The sequence below is a fragment of the Saprolegnia parasitica genome (genome assembly GCF_000151545.1).
Source record: "Saprolegnia parasitica CBS 223.65 unplaced genomic scaffold supercont2.36, whole genome shotgun sequence".
NCBI classification, from domain to species: Eukaryota; Oomycota; class Saprolegniomycetes; order Saprolegniales; family Saprolegniaceae; genus Saprolegnia; species Saprolegnia parasitica.
The window spans coordinates 316,591-340,295 of record NW_012156430.1 but is presented as its reverse complement, the minus strand read 5'-3'; the positions used below and the strand labels follow the sequence as shown (position 1 = coordinate 340,295).

General features: G+C 59.5%; 11 protein-coding genes across 11 annotated transcripts; 4 read left to right on the top strand and 7 right to left on the bottom strand.

The window, feature by feature from the left end:
* On the top strand, positions 1 to 522 carry SPRG_08297 (hypothetical protein; the record flags this gene model as incomplete). Its single annotated transcript, XM_012347539.1, has 1 exon — positions 1 to 522. A coding segment is annotated over one exon (522 nt), but the record flags the coding sequence as incomplete, so codon positions are not given.
* An 846-nt stretch (positions 523 to 1,368) lies between these two features.
* Positions 1,369 to 3,161, top strand: SPRG_08296 (hypothetical protein). The gene is made up of 4 exons (XM_012347538.1): positions 1,369 to 1,473; positions 1,517 to 2,244; positions 2,294 to 2,827; positions 2,881 to 3,161. Exons 1-4 carry the CDS (start codon positions 1,390 to 1,392, stop codon positions 3,131 to 3,133), a joined length of 1,599 nt encoding a protein of 532 aa, XP_012202928.1. The 5' UTR covers positions 1,369 to 1,389; the 3' UTR covers positions 3,134 to 3,161.
* Positions 3,162 to 3,635: 474 nt separating this feature from the next.
* Positions 3,636 to 5,332, top strand: SPRG_08295 (hypothetical protein; the record flags this gene model as incomplete). Its single annotated transcript, XM_012347537.1, has 2 exons — positions 3,636 to 3,747; positions 3,815 to 5,332. The coding sequence occupies exons 1-2, from the start codon at positions 3,667 to 3,669 to the stop codon at positions 5,330 to 5,332; spliced, it is 1,599 nt and encodes a 532-aa protein (XP_012202927.1). The 5' UTR covers positions 3,636 to 3,666.
* A 688-nt stretch (positions 5,333 to 6,020) lies between these two features.
* On the bottom strand, positions 6,021 to 7,523 carry SPRG_08294 (hypothetical protein; the record flags this gene model as incomplete). The annotated part of the gene is made up of 1 exon (XM_012347536.1): positions 6,021 to 7,523. One exon carries the CDS (start codon positions 7,521 to 7,523, stop codon positions 6,021 to 6,023), a length of 1,503 nt encoding a protein of 500 aa, XP_012202926.1.
* A 1,148-nt stretch (positions 7,524 to 8,671) lies between these two features.
* Positions 8,672 to 10,332, bottom strand: SPRG_08293 (hypothetical protein). The gene is made up of 2 exons (XM_012347535.1): positions 10,280 to 10,332; positions 8,672 to 10,235 (listed from the first exon to the last, which is right to left on the bottom strand). Exons 1-2 carry the CDS (start codon positions 10,310 to 10,312, stop codon positions 8,700 to 8,702), a joined length of 1,569 nt encoding a protein of 522 aa, XP_012202925.1. The 5' UTR covers positions 10,313 to 10,332; the 3' UTR covers positions 8,672 to 8,699.
* A 1,526-nt stretch (positions 10,333 to 11,858) lies between these two features.
* Positions 11,859 to 13,088, bottom strand: SPRG_08292 (hypothetical protein; the record flags this gene model as incomplete). The annotated part of the gene is made up of 1 exon (XM_012347534.1): positions 11,859 to 13,088. One exon carries the CDS (start codon positions 13,086 to 13,088, stop codon positions 11,859 to 11,861), a length of 1,230 nt encoding a protein of 409 aa, XP_012202924.1.
* A 504-nt stretch (positions 13,089 to 13,592) lies between these two features.
* SPRG_08291 (hypothetical protein) lies at positions 13,593 to 14,930 on the bottom strand. Its single transcript, XM_012347533.1, has one exon. It carries the CDS (start codon positions 14,908 to 14,910, stop codon positions 13,633 to 13,635), a length of 1,278 nt encoding a protein of 425 aa, XP_012202923.1. The 5' UTR covers positions 14,911 to 14,930; the 3' UTR covers positions 13,593 to 13,632.
* Positions 14,931 to 15,891: 961 nt separating this feature from the next.
* Positions 15,892 to 17,175, bottom strand: SPRG_08290 (hypothetical protein; the record flags this gene model as incomplete). Its single annotated transcript, XM_012347532.1, has 1 exon — positions 15,892 to 17,175. The coding sequence occupies one exon, from the start codon at positions 17,173 to 17,175 to the stop codon at positions 15,964 to 15,966; it is 1,212 nt and encodes a 403-aa protein (XP_012202922.1). The 3' UTR covers positions 15,892 to 15,963.
* Positions 17,176 to 17,743: 568 nt separating this feature from the next.
* SPRG_08289 (hypothetical protein) lies at positions 17,744 to 19,240 on the top strand (the record flags this gene model as incomplete). The annotated part of the gene is made up of 8 exons (XM_012347531.1): positions 17,744 to 17,832; positions 17,877 to 18,134; positions 18,175 to 18,232; positions 18,281 to 18,490; positions 18,532 to 18,633; positions 18,693 to 18,846; positions 18,891 to 18,964; positions 19,016 to 19,240. Exons 1-8 carry the CDS (start codon positions 17,771 to 17,773, stop codon positions 19,238 to 19,240), a joined length of 1,143 nt encoding a protein of 380 aa, XP_012202921.1. The 5' UTR covers positions 17,744 to 17,770.
* Positions 19,241 to 19,248: 8 nt separating this feature from the next.
* On the bottom strand, positions 19,249 to 19,756 carry SPRG_08288 (hypothetical protein). The gene has a single exon (XM_012347530.1). The coding sequence runs from the start codon at positions 19,657 to 19,659 to the stop codon at positions 19,303 to 19,305; it is 357 nt and encodes a 118-aa protein (XP_012202920.1). The 5' UTR covers positions 19,660 to 19,756; the 3' UTR covers positions 19,249 to 19,302.
* Positions 19,757 to 20,603: 847 nt separating this feature from the next.
* SPRG_08287 (hypothetical protein) lies at positions 20,604 to 22,317 on the bottom strand. Its single transcript, XM_012347529.1, has 2 exons — positions 22,207 to 22,317; positions 20,604 to 22,154 (listed from the first exon to the last, which is right to left on the bottom strand). Exons 1-2 carry the CDS (start codon positions 22,286 to 22,288, stop codon positions 20,650 to 20,652), a joined length of 1,587 nt encoding a protein of 528 aa, XP_012202919.1. The 5' UTR covers positions 22,289 to 22,317; the 3' UTR covers positions 20,604 to 20,649.
* Positions 22,318 to 23,705: the final 1,388 nt, after the last annotated feature.

Below are 23,705 nucleotides of genomic sequence, written 5' to 3'. Positions count from 1 at the left end.
CTCACGGTCCATGATAGCAAGGGCCACAGCCTCATTCTGAACGCAACCAACCACGTGCTCGATGCGCCCCGCGTCGTGCAAGCTGTCGACGACGCCAAGACGACGCAGTCCCTCCGCCAACACGATGCCACGCGGCTCGTGCGCGTGGCAGCGACCGACGCACGTGCGGCGACCGCCGGTGTACCGTCGGCAGTCGCTAGTGCCGTCGCCCGCTTTGACGCTACGTACACGATCCAGGCTTCGGCGCAGAGTCTTCTCGTGCGTGATCATGACGCCAAGACGCTGTATTTGAAGAACATGGCATCGCCGTCGGTACTGCACCAGATTCCCTATGACGCTGAAGTGATGGACCGCGCGACGCTGCAGCTGTCCGAGGATGGCGCCCTCCTGACAAGCAACTCGTGGACCAACGTGATTCTGGGGTGGGTGTTTTTGCTGGTATGCATTGCGCTCTCGATCGCGTCGGCCCAAGCCTTCATGCGCCGCCAAGGCTACCACCACCTCCAGTTGATCCACAAGTAGTTGAATTGTTTGGTCCGACGACGAAGTGCATGTTGTGTCGTGTAATCTATGTCTAAGTGATGGCGTTCGTCTCTGCAGCTGCCGAGGTGCGCGAGTGGGTCGATGCGTCAAGACGGCGGCAGACAAGCGGGAGTGGCGTCCGCGGTCCAGTGTAGTCGTCGGCACGTACGTCTCTCTTTGGTACTAGTATGCAGCGAAAGGTGGGGACTGCGCAAGCTGGCGAGGTGTACCGCAAACAGAGCTGTGACCGAGAGCTGGTTGAGTGTAGTAAAAGGCTCGCGGGGTTGGTACTTGCGTGTAGCAACAAACGAGAGCCAATCGCTAGTCCTGGTGGATTCAGGCAAGAGTACATATATAACTATTGAATTGATGTACCCTTGCTTCACATGTCGGTCGACAAGCGTGTTCAAGTTATAGGACTCCATTTGCGACCAAGACTGTGCCCTCCCTGCACTCACAAGGGCACTGCATTTGGGCGCATTCATTCCCCGTTGCTTCTGTACTGTAGGACCGCTGGCTGGCGAGACGACTTGCCAGCGTCCAGAAGGTGGTCGTAGCCATATCAGGGTTCGGGGTTCCGGCTCGGTGCACCCCCGTCGTATTGTCGACACCACGAGCGTGCGTGTGCAGGACCGACGACGGCAGCCCGCTTGCGCTGCGATGCGGGAAGGCTGCTAGAGTGTGTACAGGTTGGCACCCATCGGACCGAGAGGCTATGGACATTAAAGATCGACCGCGAGGCACATGTGATTGGTCGCCAGTAGTGTCCATGTATCCATATCCGTGCGTCACGTGGAAGATTAGTTGGAGCGTTTTGCGGCTGTTGCGCGGTCATTTTTAAACGTAGCCTTCGGTGCGCACTCGGGCATGGCGTCGCCTTCGTACCTCGGAGACTTGCCTGCGAACGACCACGTCGCGGTCCTCGATACGCCGACGTCGGCGCCGCCGCAGGTAATCCGCGCGCACCACGACCGAGATGAAGTTGACACTGTAGCGGAAGCGGAAATGGCTCGTCTTTGGTGTGCTCGGCCTCGTGGTTGTCGGTGGTGCGATTGCAACGACCTTTGCTGTGCTCTACTCCAAGTCGCCGTCGTCGTCACCACCGGCGACGGCGTCGGACGCTGCGATCGGCGCGACGAACGACACGACCTTGCCGAGTGTCGACGGTGAGGACTTGCGCAAGACGCCGGCGGTGACCACCGTCGACGTCAACCCCAAGAGCGACCCGGAGAAGGCGACCATGGCCTTTACGATGCTCGCGATTGGCGACTGGGGCAGCACGACGGGCAAGGTCAGCGGCTCCAACGAGAACGCCGGCAGCTGCTGCGTCTTGTACAGCGACCGCGTCAACCCGAGCGAAGACCGGTTCAAAGTGGACTTTTGGTCCCAGAAGCACGTGGCCATGCTGCTCGGCAAGTCGGCGAACGAGCTCAAGCCCGTTCGGATCCTTGGCCATGGTGACAACATGTACTGGAACGGCGTCGGCTCCAAGGACGTGACGTACCGGTTCACCGAGACCTTTGAAAACGTCTACAACCAGCCGTCGCTCAAGGGCGTCAAGTGGCTCAATGTCGCGGGCAACCACGACATTGGCGGCTCGAGCTTTGTCTGCGGCGACAAGGACAACGAGTTTCGCGAGTGCACGAGCACGGCCGAGCTCTTGGCGTCGCTCGACGAGCGCTTCTCGCTGCAGCAAAAATACGTGAGCCCCGACCAGCAACGGTACCAATAGTTCCTGGTTCTCAATCAATTCTCAGCATGCGTGGACTAGCTGGGTTCTCAAGGACCACTACTACGTCGAGTCGTTCGAGAAGGACGGCGTCTCGGTCGACATCTTCAACATTGACACCAACCACGCCGACAGCCACGGCGCGCGCCAAGTGTGCTGCCAGTGCTTCGGCTACTCGATGAAGCTCAAGCTGCCGAGCAAGACGTGCGATAGCGTGCTGCCTGGCGATGCGCGCTGCGCGGGCGGCAACGCCGACATGTACAAGGCGTGCATGGACAAGATCGAGGCGTGGGCGCAGGACTCGTACACGCAGGCGGCGCGGGACCTCAAGGCGTCGACCGCCACCTTCAAGATCATCAACACGCACTACTCGCCGCACTACCACATGGGCGAGCCCAAGATGAAGGCGTGGTACAAGCTCTGCAAGGACTACGGCGTCAACGCGTGGTTCAACGGCCACACGCACGGCTTCAACCACGACATTGCAAACTGGGGCACGCACTTTTTTGAAAACGGCGGCGGCGGCGGCATCTACACCAAGTCGGCCAACGGCGCGACGACCGACTACGTCAAGAGGTACACCCGCCCTAGGATCACTGGACATCGTCTCAGCCCTCGTTCTCGACTAGTCAATGGATGGCCGGTGGCTTCCCGTACGGCTTTATGGAGCTCAGCTTCTCGGCCGACTGGCTCAAGGTCCAGTTTGCAACGTTTGACCAAGCGTGGCAGTTTGGCGGTAACGCACTCGAAAGCACGACGCAAGGCGGTGTCCGGCGCGGCCACTGCTGGTTCGTTCCGCACGCCAAGGCAGCGGCGCTCGGTGCGACCGGAGTCGAATGCAAGTCCTCGGTCAACGGCGCGATCGGTGCACCGCTCACCTAAGACGACGTTATCGTATTTTATGCTTGGTTGCTTGGTCTTGCGACAGGCGCGTCCGGTCTTTTCATCCCCGGAGCATCGCGCGCGACTGCGATACTTACGCTGTTACACGCTGTGCTCGTCGAAAGCCAGCGTACCCGTGGGGTTCCCAGGACCTTCCCAGCGACGTTCCCCATCGCCGTCGTCTGAGGGGCTCCTCGCACGCGCGTCGAAGTAGAGACATAGACAACGCTTCTTGACGTCCCACTGTCGGTAGCGTCTGCGTCGCGGGGATGCGACTGCTTCATGGAAACGGCAAAGTCAACGATCAAGCTAGACTTGATACTTTGAAGTGAGTTGAGACACACTTGGTAACTGCCAGAAAGGCCAGACCGGCGTCCATACAAACTTCAAGAGATGGCGATCTTGACGACCTGCGCATTACGCTGGGAGAGATGGCAGCAGGACAGAAGCGGCTGATTCGTGGACGCCGTCGCCTCGGGACAATGTCATTTTCCCATTTCGACCCGACGCCGCGGTCGACCTACAATTGAAGCATGACCATGTCCCCCGACGACTACCTCCAGGAGCCCACGGCGGTGCTCGACAGCAGCAAGCCCGCCTCGTCGGCTGGCCGGGTACGCCTGCATACGACTAGTAAATCTTGTGCATGGCCACGTTGTCTGATGCGCCAACCTTGTGTAGAAGAAGAAGATTATGATGGCCGTCGGCGGTGTCGTCGTCCTCGCCGTCGCTGCGACCGTGATTGCCGTTGTCGCCACCAAGAAGAGCGACGCGTCGACGTCGACGAGCGGCGACAAGGCGACGCCCAAGTCGACGCCGGTCGCAACGTCGGGCGACACGTCCATCGACACGTCCTTGGTCATGCCCAAGAACGAGACGGTCGACATGAAAAAGTTCAACCCGACGACCGACCCGGAATCGATGACGCCGGCGCTCACGATGCTGGCGATTGGCGATTGGGGCAGCTCGCCCGGCAAGGTCAGCGGCTCGGACGAGAACCCGGGCAGTTGCTGCATCGTGTATGGCAAGAAGACCAACCCGAGCGAAAACCGGTACAAGGTCGACTTTTGGTCGCAGAACCACGTGGCGGCCATGATGGCCATGTCGGCCAAAGAACTCAAGCCCGTGCGCGTCATTGGCCACGGCGACAACTTTTACTGGGACGGTCTCGGCGGCACCGACAAGGCATCGCGCTTCGCCAACACGTTCGAAGGTGTCTACAATGACCCGGCGCTCAAGGGTGTCAAGTGGGTCAACGTCCTCGGCAACCACGACATTGGTGGCGCCGCGTACCTCTGCGGCGCCGAGACGGCCGAGTTCATCAAGTGCAAGAGCGCGGACGAGCTCGTCAAGAACCTCAAGCTCCGCGCACAGTACCAGATGGAGTACAAGTCGCCGGACAACGACCGGTGGCTGCTCAAGGACTTTTACTACGTCGAGTCGGCGACTGCCGGTGGCGTCACCGTCGACATCTTCAACATTGACACCAACTACGCCGACAACCACGGCGCCATGCAGGTGTGCTGCCAGTGCTTTGGCTACGGCAATGACATTCCCGACTTCCCGCACTCCAAGTGCGAAGACGCGCAGCCTGGCCGCCCCGAGTGCGCAGGTGGCGACGTCGGCATGTACAACGCGTGCATGGACACGATCAACGGCTGGGGCAAGGACTCGCTCACGCAGCTTGACCGCGACCTCAAGGCGTCCAAGGCCAACTTCAAGATCATCAACACGCACTACTCGCCGCAGCACCACATGAGCCCGGACAAGCAAAAGGTCATCTTCCACATCGCCAAGGACAACAACGTGCAGCTCTTCATGAACGGCCACACGCACGCCTTCTCGCACGACACGACTGCGTGGGGCACGCATTTCATTGAGAACGGCGGCGGCGGTGGCATCTACACCAAGTCGGGTAACGCGCTCTCGAACGACTACGTCAAGAACGTCTGGGTCGCGGGCGGCAACCCGTACGGCTTTTTTGAGCTCAGCTTCTCCAAGGACTGGCTCAAAACGCAGTTCGTCACGTTCGACAAGAGCTGGAGCTTTGCCGGCAACAGCCTCGAAGGCACCAAGAAGGGTGGCATTGCGCGCGGTCATTGCTGGTACATTCCCAGCGCCGAGTACACGGCCAAGGGCGCACCTGGTATCGAGTGCAAGAGCTCGATCAACACACCGCTCGGTGCGCCCCTCGGCTAAGACGACTATCAGTTTTGCGCGACACTATACTATAAACACATTTCATGTCGATACTCTGATACTTTGATACAAAGCAAAACGGGTGGCACACAAAGACAGACACGAGAAATGCCGATGGAACGAGTCGACAAAACTTCGATGGAGTTGTTGTCATCGCCTAGTGCTCTAGCCTTCTACTCTTCTATACTTCTATCGAGGAATCTTTCGACTAAAATTCAAGACTGCGTCCTGTAGAAAAATCGCTTGCATGTCTCTTCCACGAGGCGCTCAGGACAACGCGTTTCGTCCAGCCCACCTTCGAGGCTTGGGGGAAGCTTGCCGTCGTGACCACCGATGCAGCACCCAGTCTTGGCGACGGCCTGCGTGCAAGCTGTAAGTGTGACGTCCCAACGATGGCGCCTGCCGGGGCTGCGGCTCGTCTGGCTCCCCCTACTGCTTCGACGCGCCCCACGGCAACCAATGCTGGGACAACTCGAGAAAGAAAGACGGCTGACTAATGGCCTATGTGCGTGGTGCGGACTTGACTACGCCAAGGACGATGTTGACATAGTAAATTTACGTACATCTCCCATGGACTCCAACTTAATAAAAACGTCAACGACACCTATAGGACATTGCAGTCAGTCCTTTGACGACAAAAGTGCATGAGTTTTTCGGTTAATGTGGTGAAAGTTATGGGTACGCATGGCTACGCCGGCGGTGGACTCGAGCGAGGCGACATCTGCAGCCAGACGCCAAGCTCGGGCTTTTGCACGATCCCACGCGCCTTTGGCTGCAACGGCGGCGCGTCCTCCGACCGCGACAGCACGCATTTCTGAAGGACAGCGACGAGCATGCAAGTGGCTTCGAGGACGGCGAAGCGCATGCCGACGCAGTTGCGCGGACCGCCCGAGAAGCTCATGAACCGATACGCTCGGTCTTTCGCGCCCACGTCACCATCCATGTGGTCAATGAGGTGTCGCTCGGGTTTGAAATCGAGGGCATCGTCGCCCCAGTTGCGCGTCGAGCGGTTGATGTACCAGATCGGAAGGTACACCATGGTGCCAGCCGGTAGGGTGTAGCCACTCAGAACGAGGTTCGTCTCGAGGTGGCGGCTCGTCACCGGCGTCGGTGGAAAGAGCCGCAGCGACTCGGTCAGCACCGCGTTCAAATACGGCAGCTGCTGGAGCAATTCGTACGTGATGGCACCCGACCGCCCCACCACGGTATCAATCTCGGCCACCGCCTTGGCTTGGACGTCCGGGTGGGTCGCCAGCAGGTACAGCGAGTACGCCATGCCGGTACTGGTCGTGTCGTAGCCGCCGAAGAAGAAGGCCAGCACATTGTCGGCCAGCGCGTCCGGCGTCATCGGGTCGTCCTCGGCGGCCGCGGCGTCCAGTAGCGCCTGGAGCAAGTCGGGGTGGGCATTCGTTGGCGAAGCAAGGCGCGCTGCGATGATGTCGCCGAGCTGGGTGCGGACAACACCGACTTCACGGCGGTATCGGCGATTGGCGGGCGTCGGAATCGAGTAAAAGTAACTCGTCGGTCGCAGCGGCGCCTCGAAGCAGCGCCGCGTTGTCTCGCTAAGCAGAAACTCAAAGGCCTCTGCGATCGGATGCGAGCTGTCGCGAAGAGCGTTGACGTTGAAGCCGAAGCCTGTGAGCGCAATTGTGTCGAGCGCCGAGAGCTGCAGTACGCGGTAGACGTCAGCGCTCGACGCAGCGAGAAGCACGCTCGCTGCCTCGGCCGCGACCTTGGCCATGGCCGGAACCATCGCGGCGAGGTACTCCCAATGGAATGCCCGCGCAAAGATGCGGCGATGCACTTTCCACTCGTCGTGCATAAGCACCGGCAACGAGTTGTACCCGAGGAGCTCGCGAATGTGCTTTTGGATGAGCGGCATGGGCTTGCGGTAGCTGGACGAGCACACGACGGCGCGGACGTGCTCGGCCTTGGTGACAGCGACCACGCGCATGCTCATGAGTCGGAACGAGACCATGCCATCGGCGTTGGCCGCGTCGACGAAGATCCGGGCACTTGCCTCGAGCTTGCCCATGTGCTTGGCGACGCCAAGGAACGGCGCGTGGAGGTTCTGCGGGAAGGCGAGGCCTGCTACGAACGGCTCGTTGCGGCCGTACCGGTGGAAGAGGTACGCGATCGCAAGCGCAGCGAGCGCAACGCCCACGGAGGCGGTCGTGACGAGGTCGGGCATCGCGTTGCGATTGTGGTCAGGCGATCGAAAATTCGAATTGGCTCCTGCGCGGGGATTGGTCGACAATGAACGAATCAAAGCGCTCCAATCTGGATTTCAGAAGCAGATACGCCGTGTATCGGCCAATCACAGCGAGCGAAAGCGTATCCAGCAATCCCATGCAAACACGTCCTCTACAGCACGACCGTGCCAGCTCGAGACGTAGATTTACAACCTGTTGGCAGCGATGGCTGTGGTTATTATCTAGCCATATAATATCCTGGCTAGTGAGCCTGGTTAGACCTGAAGAGCCCGGCAACGAACACTGTAGCATTCGCACATGCACGGTCTTCCTCGTCATGATTCCCGCCAAGAAGGCAGTTGACGCCGTTCACGGCATAGCACTCGGGATGCGTGCTCTGGGCGGCGAAGCGTACGATCATGAGCCTTCCCACGTACCAAGGAAGCGCCAGGGAGCTTCGATGGTGCCGGGCGGCGGTGTCGGCGGCGCCGTTGCATTGCACACTTCAAGTGAGACGATGTGGTTGACCCACTTGCCCGTGTAGGCGACGGAGCGATACCAGGTTGCGTTGGCGCCGCGGCGGTCAGCTTGGTCGTAGGTGATGAGGCTGACGTTGTACCTGAGCTTGATCGACTGGATGGAATCGCGAAAGGGGACGTTGGTGGTGCTGGCCTCGTTGGCGGCGAGCGTGTAGGCGCGGCCCTTGTAGTTGGGCCACTCGTACAAGGTGACGTCGGCGATGACGACATTGGTACCGAGCAGCAGCAAGAGAAGAGCGCTTACCAGTAGCAGTAGAGAGTTCATGGATGTAAAAAGATGCAATGAAGCTCGTGCTTAAGGAAGTGGTCGAGGGATGCACCGCCATTTTGGACGGCCGGCACTCATGACGCCACATTATCCGGATGATTGGCGAAATGGTGGACAGTTCACGTCGATACTAATAAGCCCGGGAATACGTCCCTTTTGGACAACAACATCCGTTATACATAATTTAGCACGCGATAGGATAGCACCGTCATGGCCAGCCATGGCGACGGTGCCGTGATGTTCGCGTCGAGCTCATTTCAGACCCGAGGTGGCAGAGACACTGCCGTACTCACAGTCAACCACATACCAGCTCTTGTGCCACCAACAGCGAGTCGCATCAAATACAAAAAAGAATTCTTCATGAAGATTTACGAGATCGGGGCGCCGATCGCACCGTTGATCGAGCTCTTGCACTCGATACCAGGCGCGCCCTTGGCCGTGTACGTCGAGCTCGGGATGAACCAGCAGTGGCCACGCTGGAGCCCACCGCGCTTGGTGCCCTCGAGGTTGTTGCCGGCAAACGACCACGTCTTGTCAAAGGTGACCCACTGCGCCTTGAGCCAGTCCTTGGAGAAGCTGAGCTCAAAAAAGCCATACGGGTAGCCAGCGCCGGCCCAGACGTTCTTGACGAAATCGTTCGAGAGCGCGTTGGCCGAGCTCGTGTAGATGCCGCCGCCGCCGCCGTTCTCAATAAAATGCGTGCCCCACAGCGACGTGTCATGCGAGAAGGCGTGCGTGTGGCCGTTCATAAAGAGCTGGACGTTCGTGTCCTTTGTGAGCTTGAAGAGCTCCTTCTGCTTGTCCGGGCTCATGTGGTGGTGCGGCGAGTAGTGTGTGTTGATGATCTTGAAGTCCGCCTTGGACGCGGCAATGTCCCGGGTCGCCTGCTTGATCGAGTCCTTGCCCCAGCCGTTGATCTCGTCAATGCACGCCTTGTACATGCCCATGTCACCGCCCGCGCAGTACTCGTCACCCGGCTGCGAGTCTTCGCACTTGGCCTGCGCCGCCGGGTTGTTCTGCGTGTAGCCAAAGCACTGGCAGCAAATCTGCATGCCACCGTGGTTGTCAGCGTAGTTGGTGTCCAAGTTGAAGACGTCGACGGTCACGCCACCGGCCGTGTAGCTATCGACGTAATAGTGGTCCTTGAGCAACCACCGGTCATTGTCGGGCGACTTGTAGCGCTGCTGGTACTTGAAACGCAGGTTGAGGTTCTCAACAGCCTCGGCCGCACTCCCGCACTTTGTATACTCGTTCTTCTCGGCGCCGCAGAGGAACATGGCGCCGCCAATGTCGTGGTTGCCCACCACGTTGAGCCACTTGATGCCCTTGAGCGCCGGGTCCGAGTACATGTCTTCAAAGGTGGTCGCAAACCGAAACTTGTCGTCGTTGCTGCCGCCGAGACCGTTCCAGTAAAAGTTGTCGCCGTGGCCAATGATGCGCACGGGCTTGAGCTCCTTGGCCGACTGCGCCATGAGCGTCGCCACGTAGCTCTGCGACCAAAAGTCGACCTTGTACCGGGCTTCGCTCGGGTTGGTCTTGGACTTGTACATCTTGCAGCAACTGCCCGGGTTGTCGTCCGACCCACTCTTCTTGTACGGCGTCGAGCCCCAATCGCCGACCGCGAGCATCGTGAACGTCGGCGTCATCGTCTCCGGGTCCGCCGTCGGGTTGGCCAAAAGCGGGTTGACCGTGGTCGCGTTCGTCTTGGGAATCAAGTCGGCGTCCGAGACCGTCGAGCCAGAAAGGCCGGGCGACGAGCCGTTCTTGGCCGGCGACGGGGTCGCGTTGCCATTCGGCTTGTCCGACGACGTCGACGCATCGTCCTTCTTGGTCGCGACGACCGCAACGACCGTGGCGACAGCGGCGACGACGACGACACCGCCGACGATCATAAAGATCTTCTTCTAGAGAGGGCATGAGATGGCAAACGTATGGTCAAGCGTACTACCTTGCTGCTGGCTGGCGCCCCCGACTCGGTCATATCTGTTCTTATTCTTGGCTGGAAAAGGCAAAGTGAGCTGCTGCTAGAAGCAGACCACACGGCACCGGCGTTGAAATGGCTGCGCAAAAATTCGGCGCCACTGTCACCGTATGTGTTTAAACGCGTTTTACCCGTGGTAATATGCGACGGAGGACTGAGCGTCCATGCGCCATCCCAACCAAAAGCAGTGCGCGTGTACTACCTCGCCCGTCAATTCCTCGCCCGTCAGTGGCGTTTTGCAGAGGCATGACCGCATCGGTTCCCACCCAGCCAACTCCAATACGCTCTTGGATACTAGGCAGAAATACTACAACATGACAACGACCGCATTTCAAGACGTCCACAGCACTGGGACGACGCCTAAAAGGGAGTACTATCTACTGTGGCGTTTGCATCCAACGCAGCACGAGTCGAGTAGAAGTGATGTGTGATTTGAAGCTGCGGTATGTAGTACTAGTACTAGTACCAGATTTCATGCATGCCGTTCCTTTGGAACTGAGTCGAGCGTCGTCGGCCGTCAACAAGGTCGAAAGTACCGAATCAAGAAACATCGATGGCCTTCCCAGGCCAACAGACACGGATTGGCGGCGCAGAGAGCCGGGGCGTGCGACGTTGAATGCAAACGTTTTAACGCGTTTAAACATATGGCGTTTAACGTGGCTTTGTGCCGCAGGGAGAGGGATGCGCCAAGCTGCACCTGCGATCCTGGGTGGACTTGCCTGCGCCGGTCGTGACAGCAACGTCAATGCAGCCCACCCAACTCGACTCGGCATTTCGGATTTTCGCTCTGGACCACAATTGGACGGTTGGCTGCGGTGCACTTGAGCTGCTTGCGTTAGAGAGCAAGCACATGCATGTCCGTGGAGCACCAACCATTATAAAAGAGCTTGTAGCAGGACGATGGAAGGAAAGAGCTTGTAGCAGGACGATGGAAGGATCCATCAACGGTCGACGACAAGATGTGCGCTGGCGGTGCACCCGGGCGCCACCACGCATGGAAAGGCGGGGACAAAGACACTTCGTGCATCCGCTTGCAGCCAGAAGCGAAAGAAGCCACGTTCTCTGACTCTGGTCGGCACTGCTATTGGCACCCTGCTGCAATGTGGCACGCGTCAACGAGCTCGATGCGGATCCTTTGCCCAAGCTCTCGTCCAACTTCAAGGTCGTACGACTCTATAGCTGTACCCAACATGCTCAAACGCGTCTCCCAACGATCACTCAGCAGCCTAACCGTCCATTTCGTGTCCACGCAAGCCGTCGCTTGCAGTTGTCGCTTGCTGATCCGATATGATGTGCGCCCCTGGCTGCGTTGTCTGTGCGTCGTCTTGGCTCCAATCAAGCATCCAAGGTGCTATGGATGGTGAACCTGGGCGCTAAGGGCTCTGGACAGGACCTCTTCTGGTACCGCTTTGCGCTCTCGGTGCACGGGACCAGATTGCATGGTCGCAGTTTGCACTGCAACCGGCAGCATCGATCACGACATGGCAGCGCACATCACGTTCCAGTGGACAGGGGACTGCGTAAAAAGACCTCATCATACTTCAAGTTAACCGACATGGGTGTACCCTTGGCGGTTGCTTTCTCGCAGCAACGCTACGCCGATGACGCTGACGGCGCCGATGCTGGCACCGACAACAACAACGATCGTGGGAATCGAACCGCGGAACGTTGGCGGCGCCAACTGCGTCGAGCGCGAGTCGAACGCCTTGTCCAAGTGCGACCGGTTCGGAATGTACTTGGAGTGTGTCGTAGACGCCACGAGCGCGTCCGTGACGTCATCAACCCAGCGCCCAAACGTCACGGCGAGTGCTCGTCGCTTGGCGCCAGGAGCAAAGTCGATGCGACTCAAGTCGACCATGCGCAAGTTGAGGTTTTGCGTCGACTGAAAGTAGAGCTTCCGGCGCGCATGGTCGCGCACAAGAGCAAACTCGGTGCCGCCGCCGTTGTCGCCCGCCAGCGGCGTCTGCACCGTGCCTAGAAAGTGCACGGCCGAGGCGACGGCCGCCTGCTCGCTCGACGCCGCGCCGTAGCTCGTCGTTGGGTCGTACACGCGGTCTCGGTGGCGGTTGAGCATCGAGAGACGCACAAAACGCTCGGTCGAGCCATAGCCCGACGGCAATGACGTGGCGCTCGCAAGCGCCGCCAACTGGTCCAGCAGCGGCGGGTCGTTGGTGAGTACGCCGTTCGGGTTCTCATAGACGTGCAGCGTCTGGTTCAAGATCTCAAGCACGAGGCTGCGACCGGATGCGTCATGGACAGCGACGTGCAGCGGGTACGACTCAATCACCGGTGTCCCCGGCGCAAACATGATCAAGCGTGTCGGGTCGATCTCGGCCACTTGGATCGTCGCCAGCTTGGCGCGGACGTCGTCGACGGACGCGCAAGTACCGAGGAGGTGCGACACCACCGATGTGACGACAGGCCGAGGATCCATAGCGTCGGTTGTGCGATATGTGGTCGCGTCGAGCCACAGCCACGCTGCCGAGAGCCCAGCTTCGTTGAGTCCGTCCATGGCCACGTTGGCGCCGTATGCATTGACGCTGACAAAGCCGTATGTCGCGTCCCACGCGTAGCTGCTGCAGTTGTTGGCGCAATTCTGCGCCGGCGGCTCTCGGAGGCGGGTGCCCCGCGGTACGATCTCCAGGTGCGCATTCAAGTCGAGTGTAAAGTCCATCGTACGCGCCGAGATGGTCTCGTTCGTCCTGTTCAAGAGGAAGTCACTGCAGCCCTGTGCGGCTACGACGCTCAGCGCCACAAGCCACAGACCGTGCATCATCCTCACGTCTCCAATCGGCAAATGCGCTATGAGGCAATCCCCAAAACACCCTTCATTCCCATGCAGAGTGATCGTCTTCTCGCGCGTGATTGGCCACGGAGCGGATGCAGATACACCATGTTGACGCAGGTGGCCCACCCTTGCTAGCATTGCCATCATCTTGATGGTCCTAGCTCCTCGTCCAGCGTAGTCGCCTTGGCCATGTTCCACTCTCATGTCGTAGCTTCAGAGTACCTTCTTCTTATGTGACAGGTCCTGCCCCGTTCCCTCTGCTCTTTAAAGCTCTTCAATCACCAGGGCGGTAGGTCGTGGAGGAGCGCGTGCGACAGGCTTGGAGGGTGTTGGCTGCGACGAGGCGCATTCAACAGAGGCACGCTGTTGAAAAGCTCCGTGAGATCCGAACCAGAGGCTTCTTTCTACCACCGGCGACAACCACAGTCGTGCTTTTACCGCCGACCACGGGTGCGCCAGCGGCTGTCATGGTCGTCGCTGTCAAGTCCAAATTGCACACAAAACTGACGCTCGTTTTACGTGTATCTTAGTCTTAGGCCAAGTGCACGTACTCCTTGGTGTGGTGGTCGAGGCGGTGGCGGTACGCTCGGTAGCAGACGACGCCGAGCACCGCGCATGCGAGACCGACGACGGCGCCCATGAGGAAGCTCGCGACCGTGCGGTCCGGATGTACGTACGACGGCAGCGTATCCAGGTTGGCGTGCAGCTGTGCTGTCTGCTGCGCGAGGCCGTGGAGCTTGGCGATGACCATCGACCGCGGCGGCATGTCGATCGAGCGGACACTGGACGCGAGCGCGTCCTGCGTCACGTCTACAAACCACTTGCCAAAGGTCACGGGCAGCGACTTGCGCGTCGACGGATCGTTAAAGTCAATCTGTCCAAAGTCGATGGTGCGAAGCACTTGGTTCTCGGTCGACTTGAAGTGCAGCTTCTTGCGCGTGTGGTCGCGGACGACAGAGTACTGCGTGGCGTCGCCATGGGCCTGCGCTGGCTCTGGGATCGTGACCGTGTCGATGAGGTGCAGCGCCAGCGAGACGTCGGCCTGCTCGGACGTCGACGCCGAGTAGCTCGTGTTGGCATTGTACGGTTGCGTGGCAAAGTGGTTGAGCACCGAGAGCCGCTGGAAGCGCGCAATCGAGTCGTATCCGCCCGGCACGGTGTCGACGCCGTTGGCCTTGAGCGTCGCGAGATGCGTTGGCAGCGGCGGCGCGTTGGTCATGACGCCGTTCGGGTTGTCGTACAGGTGCATGGTTCCGTTGAGGAACTCGATCACGAGGCTCGCACCCGCGGCGTCGTGCACGGCCACATGCAGCGGGTACGACGACTCGCGGGCGCCGTGCGAGAAGAGCGAGCCGAGCACCGGGTCAAACTCGGCGACTTGGACGTCGCGCAAGCCGCGGCGGACGTCGATGACGCTGGCAAAGTTACCGAGGATGTACGTGATCAAGGACGTGACGACGGGGCGCGGGTCGGATGCGTTCACAACCGGGTACTGGGTACCGACGAGGTACAGCCACGCCGCCGAGAGCCCGGCTTCGTTCAGCCCGTCTGTGGCCACGTTGACGCCAAACATGTTGAAGCCGACGTAGCCATACGACGTCGTCCAGGCGTAGTCGGCGCAGTCGGGGCAATCTTTGACGATGGGCTCTTCGACAAGTGTGCCACGTGGAATGATCTCGACGGTACTGTCCAGGTCGATTTGGAAGTCCATCGTCCGCGCCGAGAGGACGCTGCGGTCCGAGTTGAGGCGGAACTCGCTGCAGCCGGCGACGACGGTCGCGACCAGGAGGACTGTCTTGAGCACCTGCATGTGAAGATTCAAATTGCAAACTGGCCCGAGCTTACGACCACAGCTGCAACGTGAAAAAGGTGGGGATCGCCAACACGCTAAATCCACGCCACTTTACAGGCCGTTGGCTCTGCACGAGCGAATTGTGATATTCATATTTGTATGAAGTGGCGTGGGAATAGTCATAGTTGCGTCTTTTAAGTATTTTGCACACGATGAAACGCCACGAGTGATATTTATGGCCCCCACGGGGTCCCGAAAAATAGGACGTTGGACCATGACCGCACGCGGCTTCAGGCAATTGCTGTCCTTTGACGCTGCGCTGAAGCTCCAAGCCAAGTATTTTAGAGCGAGATGTCAAGTCGTTAAAAAGGGTGGGAAGAGCTTGGGCCGAGAGGGGTCGAAAAATTTCTGTGGGTACACTGGGTCCCATTGAAAAATGGATATACCACATGTCGCAGATGGATTTGCACATCAGTCACGCAGGAAGATCGCCACCAAGATACCGTCGCCAAGTGCGGGATCGACGGACTGCGTCTGGCCTCGCATCTGAGCGTGCGACACGGTGCAGATCCACCGTGATAGCATCGAACGTCAAGGTTTGGCGGCCGCAACCGCTGCTTCGAGCAGGATAGGACAGGCGGCCCACTTCAACTTGCCAACGAGTGGTCAATACGACGCCGCACAGAACCAGCAAGCGACGGCCATGGCAACTTTGTGAAGCGATAAAAACGGAGACGTTTGCATCTGCAGAGAATGCACCCGTGGTGAGCGGTGATGACTCATGCACGGCCCCTTCCGACGCCAGAGTGGCGATCGTTCGATGCGTATAAGTACCTTTCGAGAAGGCTCCATCAACCCAGCTCGAGGGCGTTTGCGCCGGGATCCTTGATCTTGCCAGCCTCGCACGAGTGGTTGACAAACGAGTGGTGCACGGCTATCTTCTCTGGCGTGTGTGCCGCCATGTCAAAACGGTCTTTCATATACCCTCCCGAAGTCGATGGCACATTTATACTAGTAGAATATACTAGCTAATTGTACGCATCCAGCTACAAGCGACGAGGACAACTCTGTCTATGATTGAATCGACACGTACGTGTAGCGACGGTACTTGGCCACCACCGCATTTACGATCGCCATCATGGTCATGCCCACGATTGTGCCGAGGGCGAAGGTCAGCGCATGCGACTGGTCTGCAGCTGCATGCGTTGCAAGCTGCGTTTTGGCCGGCGCCGACCGAAGCGCAGCGACCACGAAGCTGCGCGGCGGCATGTCCTTCGAGTGGCCCGTCGCGGCGAGAAGGGCGTCCGTGACGTTGACAAACCAGTCGCCAAACGTCACGGGAATCGACTTGCGCAGGCCAGCGTTCGTTAAGTCGAGCGACCCGACGTCGACGAGGCGGAGCACTTGGTTCTGCGTCGCCTTGACATACAGCTTGCGCTGGACGTGGTCACGCACGACGGTAAACTGCGTGGACCCGCCTTGGCGCAAGGCGGCGACGGGGATCGTGACCGTGTCAATGAGATGCAGTGCGGCCGAGATGCTCGCCTGCTCGGGTGTCGACGCGTTGTAGCTCGTCGCTGCCAAGTACGGCTGTGCCACGACGTCGTTGAGTAGCGAGAGACGCAAGAAGCGCGACTCCGAGTCGTACCCGCCCGGGAGGCTAGCGTTCTTCTTCTCCATGTTGGCTAGCGACGCGAGGTGCGTTGGCAGCGGCGGCGCGTTGGTCATGACGCCGTTCGGGTTGTCATGCATATGCACGGTGCCGTTGAGGAACTCGACCACGAGGCTCTCACCCGCCGCATCGTGCACGGCAATGTGCAGCGGCAGCGACTGGAACCCCGAGTCTGTACCCAAGAGCTTGGACACGCCCGGGTGCGGCTCGGCGATTTGGATGCTGGCCAAGCCGGTCTTGACATCGGCGACAGTCGCGTAGTTGCCCAAAATGTACGTGATGACCGACGTCACAACGGGCCGCGGGTCCGTCATGTTGGGTGTCGGGTACGTGGTGCCGACGAGGTAGAGCCACGCCGCCGAGAGCCCGGCCTCGTTGAGTCCGTCCGTCGCGACGTTGAGGCTGAGCATGTTGAGGCCGACAAAGCCATACCGGTTGCGCCAGCCATAGTCGGCGCACGACGTGCAGTCTTTCGCCAGTGGCTCTTGGATGAGCGTCGCGCGCGGCACGATCTCAAGCGTGCTCTGCAGATCCAAGTTGAAGTCCATCGTCCGCGCCGAGACGACGACGCCGACCTTGTCCGAGTGCAGACGAACGTCGCTGCAGCTCATCGCTGCCAGCGGCAAGAGTGAAAGAAGCCACGACCGCATCGTCGACCGAGCGTGGAAAAGACAGAATGACGATGCCACGTGCACAAGCGACGCGCGTGATGAGTTCACGCGCGAGTTACGCCGTCATCGGAATGACGTGGCGTATTACGCTGCGGTCATCACACCCACCGCCATCTGCTTCCGCCGGCTCAGACGTCCTGTCCGAATGACAAAAATGGAAATGGCACCAATTTGGTATCGACCTTGGTCCGCTGCGACAGCAGCAAGCAGTCGCATGAGCATCAAGGCGCCTTGGTACACGTGCACAAGATGCCGTCGTGTGCGCGCGGCGCAGGCGCCATAGACAAGCCCGCCGGTCCTCGCGCCAGGCACGCGTTGCTGTCTCTCTGCTTCAAGACGACATGCTCTCTTGAGCTATGTACGTCGTCCTAGGGACTAATACCTGTGCTCTTACATGCACGATGGCGGGCGGCCTCGTTTTGGCTTGAAGCCCGCCCTCGAGCTTGTATATGTGGCATGTGCCATCTGTAGCCACATATAGTGTCCTTAATTCCGGCAACTGCACAGCGGCCAATTTCGAGTGAAAGGACGGACGATGGGCGTGTCGGACCTCCTTCCGAAGCTCAAGAGCATCATCTCCATGACGCACATTAGCAAGTACCTGCATGGACCATGGCCACGACACGCTCATCTCGGCGTAGGTACCGTGGCAAGCGCGCGGCCATCGACGCCTCGGGCTGGCTGTACAAAGGCGCGTACACGTGCGTGGTCGAGCTCGGTCTTGGCACGCTCGAGAGCGATCCTATCGGCGAGTACATTGAAGGCGAGGCGACCGCGCCGTACATCAGCTACTGCCTCGCGCGTCTCGAGCTGCTGCTGGAGCACGACATCACGCCGACCTTCGTCTTTGACGGGGCCACCGTGCCCGCCAAAGCGGCAACGAATCAAAAGCGCCGCGCGTACGTCTTGCGTTGCTGACGTCTCTCACGCCCCGTGTAGCACCCGCGAGACGTATCGACGACAAGGCGCCGAGCTCCACGCCGCCGGCGACTCGGGCGTACGTCGCGTATTCTTCTTACATGTGTCATCATGGGCACTTGAGTAGAAGAGCTTCTCGGCGTTCTGCCGGGCGCTGCACGTGACGCGGGCCATGGCGCGCAAGCTCTTCGTAACGCTGCGCGCCAAGTACCCGAACATACGATGCCTGGTCGCGCCGTACGAGGCCGACGCGCAGCTCGCCTTGCTCTCAAAAGAAAAGCTCGTCGACGTCGTCTTCTCCGAAGACAGCGACTGCATTCCGTATGGCTGCAAGACGGTACCGATAACGAGAGCCTCGCACGCCACGAGCTGCATTAGGTCTTCTTCAAGCTCGAAAACAACGGGTATGGGGAAGAGTTTCGGCGGCGATACATGGGCGCGAACGAAGACATGTCGTTCACGGGCTGGAGCGAAGACATGGTACGACCAAGTCCTCGTACATTGCGACCTGCGGTGCCATGGTCCCGTCGACGTACTAGTTCGTGCAGTTTTGCATCCTCGCTGGCTGCGACTATTGCCCGACACTCAAGGGCGTCGGGCCCGTCGCGGCCCACGCCCTCGTTGAGACCCACCGGACGCCAACGCGGGTGCTCGCCGAACGACGACAACGACGACGGTCTCATGCGGCGACGAGTAGATCCTCGCGGCGCTGCAAGCAACGTACAAGGACTTCTCAGCATCTTTCCGGCGAGCGTACCTCGAGGCCATCCTCACGTTTCGCCACCACTTGGTCTTTGATGAGACCCGTCAGGTGCGCACGTCCCATCGTCACAGGACTCTGCAAGCCCATGCATTCTTATAGAAGTGCCGCATGCTCAACCCGCTGAGTGCGTCAACTGAGGTCTTGGCGCTCCATGGCGGCAGCCTCTCGTGTCTTGGCCGCGTCGACCTGCCCGATGCGATTGTTGTTGGAATTGCGAACGGGTCGCTAAACCCAAACACGCACGCGCCCGAGCCAGTCGGCGCTCGCACCCGACCTCGCGGTGACCAAGAGGCGCCAGCGTCCAAGCGGGCCCGCGCTGTGTAGAATGCATGGACGTGAGTACGTTGGTGTTGCTTCATATTACAGGTTCGACGACTATTGCACTATCAGCACGACGAGTTGGCGCATGGCCGCGCCTCGTCTTCTTTTGTGGCCGACGTCGGCCTTCGGGACGGTATCGGCGTCACTTGGGTCGCGCTCATGACGGCGCCGAGGGCGTGGATCATCATGTCGCCAGCATCGACGCCGCCCCGACGCGTGGCGCGACGACCGGGCGGAAACGTGGCAAGCGCGGGGATGTGCTGGAGCAGTGCCAGCGTCGCATGCATCGAGTCGGTGAGGCCCTTCTTGGCGGGCGGGAGCGCCTCGAGCGCGCGCTTGCGCTTCATGACGGGCTTGGCGTAGTACGGTGTCGTCGTGGAAGGCGTCGTTGTCGGAGCAGTCGTCGTTGGGTACGAAGACATGGTCTTGGCTCGTCGGCGGCGGCGGACTCTGCCGAGCACGAAGAATAATGAGACCACGCTTTCGAACTTTACTCTCTCGCACTAAACTCAATCGGATCGATGAACCTCAATTGCGCACTCCTTCGATTTTCAGACATACGTTTTGCGACTGCAGGCTGAAACTCAAGCTCAATATCCGCTTCCGCTGCGCCAGAGAATACTGCAAGACAGGGTGAGTAACATGGACGTTGAAGCGTAACGGGGTGGCGACTGGCCGAGTGGGCTCGGTAGCCGCAGCGTCGCCAGCGTTCGACCACTGCACCGCTCCTGCCTCCTGGCAAGAAGATGCAGCTGCAGGCCGTTGGGCGAAGCGGTCGCCGACCTGGCGCCGACCTGGCGCCGACCACCACGCGCAGGAGCCCGACGACGACGGCGCTGGGACACATGCGCAGTGCCCAGAGGTAGCACTCGTGGCACCGATATACAGCGGTCGAATGCGAACGTCACGCGCCATGATACCACCGACCACTGACCACCGACCTCCGAACGTGAGGTGCACGTTACCACCGCCGGAGGCTCGCTGCATGATGTCGTCCCACTCCTACTTCAAGCTCGACGAGATGACACTGTGGCAACCTTCTCTGGTACGTCGCGTCTTGGCCATCATGGACCGTATCGACCTTGGCCCACACGGTCGCAAGGCCCGTCGGCTCAACTTGTTCCGAGCAACGACAGTCACCGGCCAGGCGACCAACTCGGTCGCAGCGCAGACTCTGCCCATGTGCGGGACAAGGATCCATGGCCCATGGCAGCGACCACGCGCTCTATCCCTTCTTCATGCCCATGCGGCAGCAACGTACTGGAGCCCATGTCTTCGGCGCCGAGCGGGCTCTTCTTTGAGAATCGCAGCACTAATGATGCAAGGCCTTGTGCCCAAGACCATCGGAACGTCGAACGCAAGCATGGTCCAAACCAATACAATGCATGTTATGCAACATCCATGAGCGTTCTCTACGACCAGCAGTACACCAGTGCACCAACAACAAATGGAAGAAGGGCCGGCGCGAGCGCGTTGGCAGCATTCTCGGGCGGTCCCGGGTGCACGTCGCCGTAGCACGGGATGGGCGTGCTTTTCATGACGCTTAGCGCATCCAGAAGCTCTTGGTTGGCCGCCTGCCACGAGTTGGTCTTCATGAGGCCGAACCGCGTCTTGCCGAGAATGGTCTTGCCGGCAGGCGGCGCCTCGAGGTACATCTCCATGTCCGGGTTCAGATTCGCGTAGAAGCCACCGCTGGTGTTGTGCACGATGAACTGCAAGATCGCATCAAAGGCCGCCGCCTGCTGCGGCTGCAACGACGGCACGTAGACGGCTGAGAAGCCGCTGAACACGATCGGGTGCGTGGCTGCGGCGACGACGCCGCCGAGGGCCGACTGGAGCATCGCGGCGACGTTCGCCTGGAGCTCGGGAATCGCCATCGGGACGTACGAAGCGCACGCAAACTTGGAGTTCTGGCATGAGAGCGCGCGTTTCGTGTTGGCCACCAACGAGCCATTCAAGAAGACCGAGCACGTCGTGTCTTCTTTGACCGGCGTCGTCGGGAGGTTGCTGCCGCAGCCCGCGGCCTTGGCATACAAGTACGCTTGTGGCAGCATGCCGTGCACGTGGGCCTGTGGCGCATAGACGACATTGGTGGCGCCTTGAAGCGGCCGGTCCGTTGCGTTCTGAAAGTTGCCGCCGTCCCAAAATGGAAACGTCTCATTGGCACGCGACGGGATGCTGAACGACTCGCCCTTCGCCGAGCTCGCGCCGGTCGTCAAGACCAGCCATTGCGGACAGAGCGCGTTGACTTTGGCCGCAATCACCTGCGCGGCCGACGCCCAGTCCGAGACGCTGCGCGCATCGCTCGCTGATTTCGCCCACGTGACGTCGGTCATGGCGTTCTTGAGGTCGATGCCGAGCACGTTCCAGTACGTGGCCTTGCAGTAGTTGGTCGCGAGCACGACCGCCGCCTTGTACGCGAGGCTCTCTTCGACCGTCGACGGCGCAGGGTAGTACCAGTACGCGTCGACGGCAAAGTTCTCGACGAGGTCGTGGACGTCGAGGACGATGCCAATGCGGTACTTTTGGAACGCACCAATGAGCCGCGCGACAAAGTCGGACGTGCGAGGTACAAAGCCCGGCGGGTACAGTGCAATCTCTTTGTTCTCGCCGTGCACGTAGCTGACCATGGGCGGCGTGTCCTTGACGACCGCGTCGGCCGTGAGCGGGAAGCGCACGACGTTGATCGACGCGTTGGCCATGAACTGCATCATGGCAGACAGCGACGTGCCCTTGATACCCGAGTCGATTTGGGTGAGGTTGGCACCCCAGAGACCCATGGGAATGCCTTGTTTCGGCAGCTCCATGCCGCTCCATGTGACGCCTTTGATGAAGAGCTCGGTCTTGGTAGATGGGTTGGCTGGGTCGACCGCGTAGATCTTGTTGCCGTCTGCAACGTAGTTGGTATGGCGGCAGACTACGTAGTTGGATGAGATGATGATGCGCCGTCGTCGCGTGGAGCAGCGTACCGCGGAAGGTCTGGCTTGTGGTCGGCTGCTGCGCAGTGGCAAGCCCTACCAGCGCGGTCGCGACGACGAGCGTGGTCTTCATCCGTTGTGTCTTGGACGACCAGATCGGAAATGGGATTGTGGAAGCCAGCGTGTCAGCTTCGAAATTTTCGCCGTCGCGGATTGGTGGATGCAGGATCCGTGAGCCAATGAAATGCAAGCAGGAGAAGCCTCCGTGTGCCACGTATTTTCTGATCGTCATCAAAAATTCACGCCCGCTCGTTGCCGGTCGAGAGAAGGGAAGAACTCAGGCCCTCCTTGGATAGCCTAGGAGCCACAGCGTATGTAGAAGAGAGCAGTTAACGCCAGCGAGGAAGCAGCGAGTGATGCTGGACGCTCAGTCCACGTCGGAATGCAACCTTGACGAGATTCCCACCAGCGAATAGAAAGGCCACGTGCACGTGCTTGTCCTGAGGCGACGAGATACAGGCAGCGACGTTGCCGACGAGAAGCATAGGCTCTGCGACTGGGCGCGATGTTCTTGGCGTCCGTGGTGCCGGGTTCCAAGGCCGCGGCTTTGGGATGACCGAGCACCAGGTTGGGAGGTTCAGTCAATGAGAGAAAGACACGCACATGGATGAAACTCGTACTATCTGCAGGAGGGGGATTGCAGCTGAACATCGTACAGCGTTCTCATGCGAGAAGACGCATCGTTTTGCAGCTCTACTCTAATTCTGGCATTCCAAGAGCTGCATATTTGGCCTCCTCGTGCTGCTTGAAGGTCGACTGAAAATGCGTCGAAGCGTCATTTCGCGACGCATCGAGCGTTGTACGGGCGTCGACTTGTACCTGGCTACAGTCTCGCATTTGTAGAGACGGTGTCTGCTAAAGAAGCAGCATCGTCTGCGCTTCAACGACTCCATGGCGGACGCCCGCAACATGAGCCCTGTCAGTCATTCGAAGAAGAAGAAGGCCGGGTGAAGGAGGAGAAAGCTCGAGAGAGGTTCGAGATATCTTTAGAAACGGCATCAGTGCAACCAAACAAAGCCAGAACCCACCGCGCATTCTAGCAACTATGCATACGCGGCCGCCACCAAGCATCATCGCGACAGCCAACGAGCGTCAATTAGAAAGCTCAGCGCTGTCCCAAGACCGTATGCAGTGATCTCACTTCCATTTACATTCACCTTTCTCCTGTAGAGCCCAATGGGCAACTCCTTGGACATCGCTGTATGCCAGTTCTGATCCTAGTCTTATAGTGGTGCGCTAGCTACCTTGGATATCTTGACGTACACTCAAGAAGCGATTCATGTTGCAGGCAAGGTTCTTCCCTGGGTTGAAGGCAAGGGTATTCCGTTGGTTGAAGGCGACATTCCACATGCAAGCGTTTGAATTTTAGCCAATCCGATTCCTTTCGCTTTCTTTTGAGCCAATCAAAGCGATTCCCTCGCAAGACAGTTCGTGGATACCAACAACGAGTCAAAGAGACAGCGCGTCGCTCATGCCAAGTGCCCTGAACT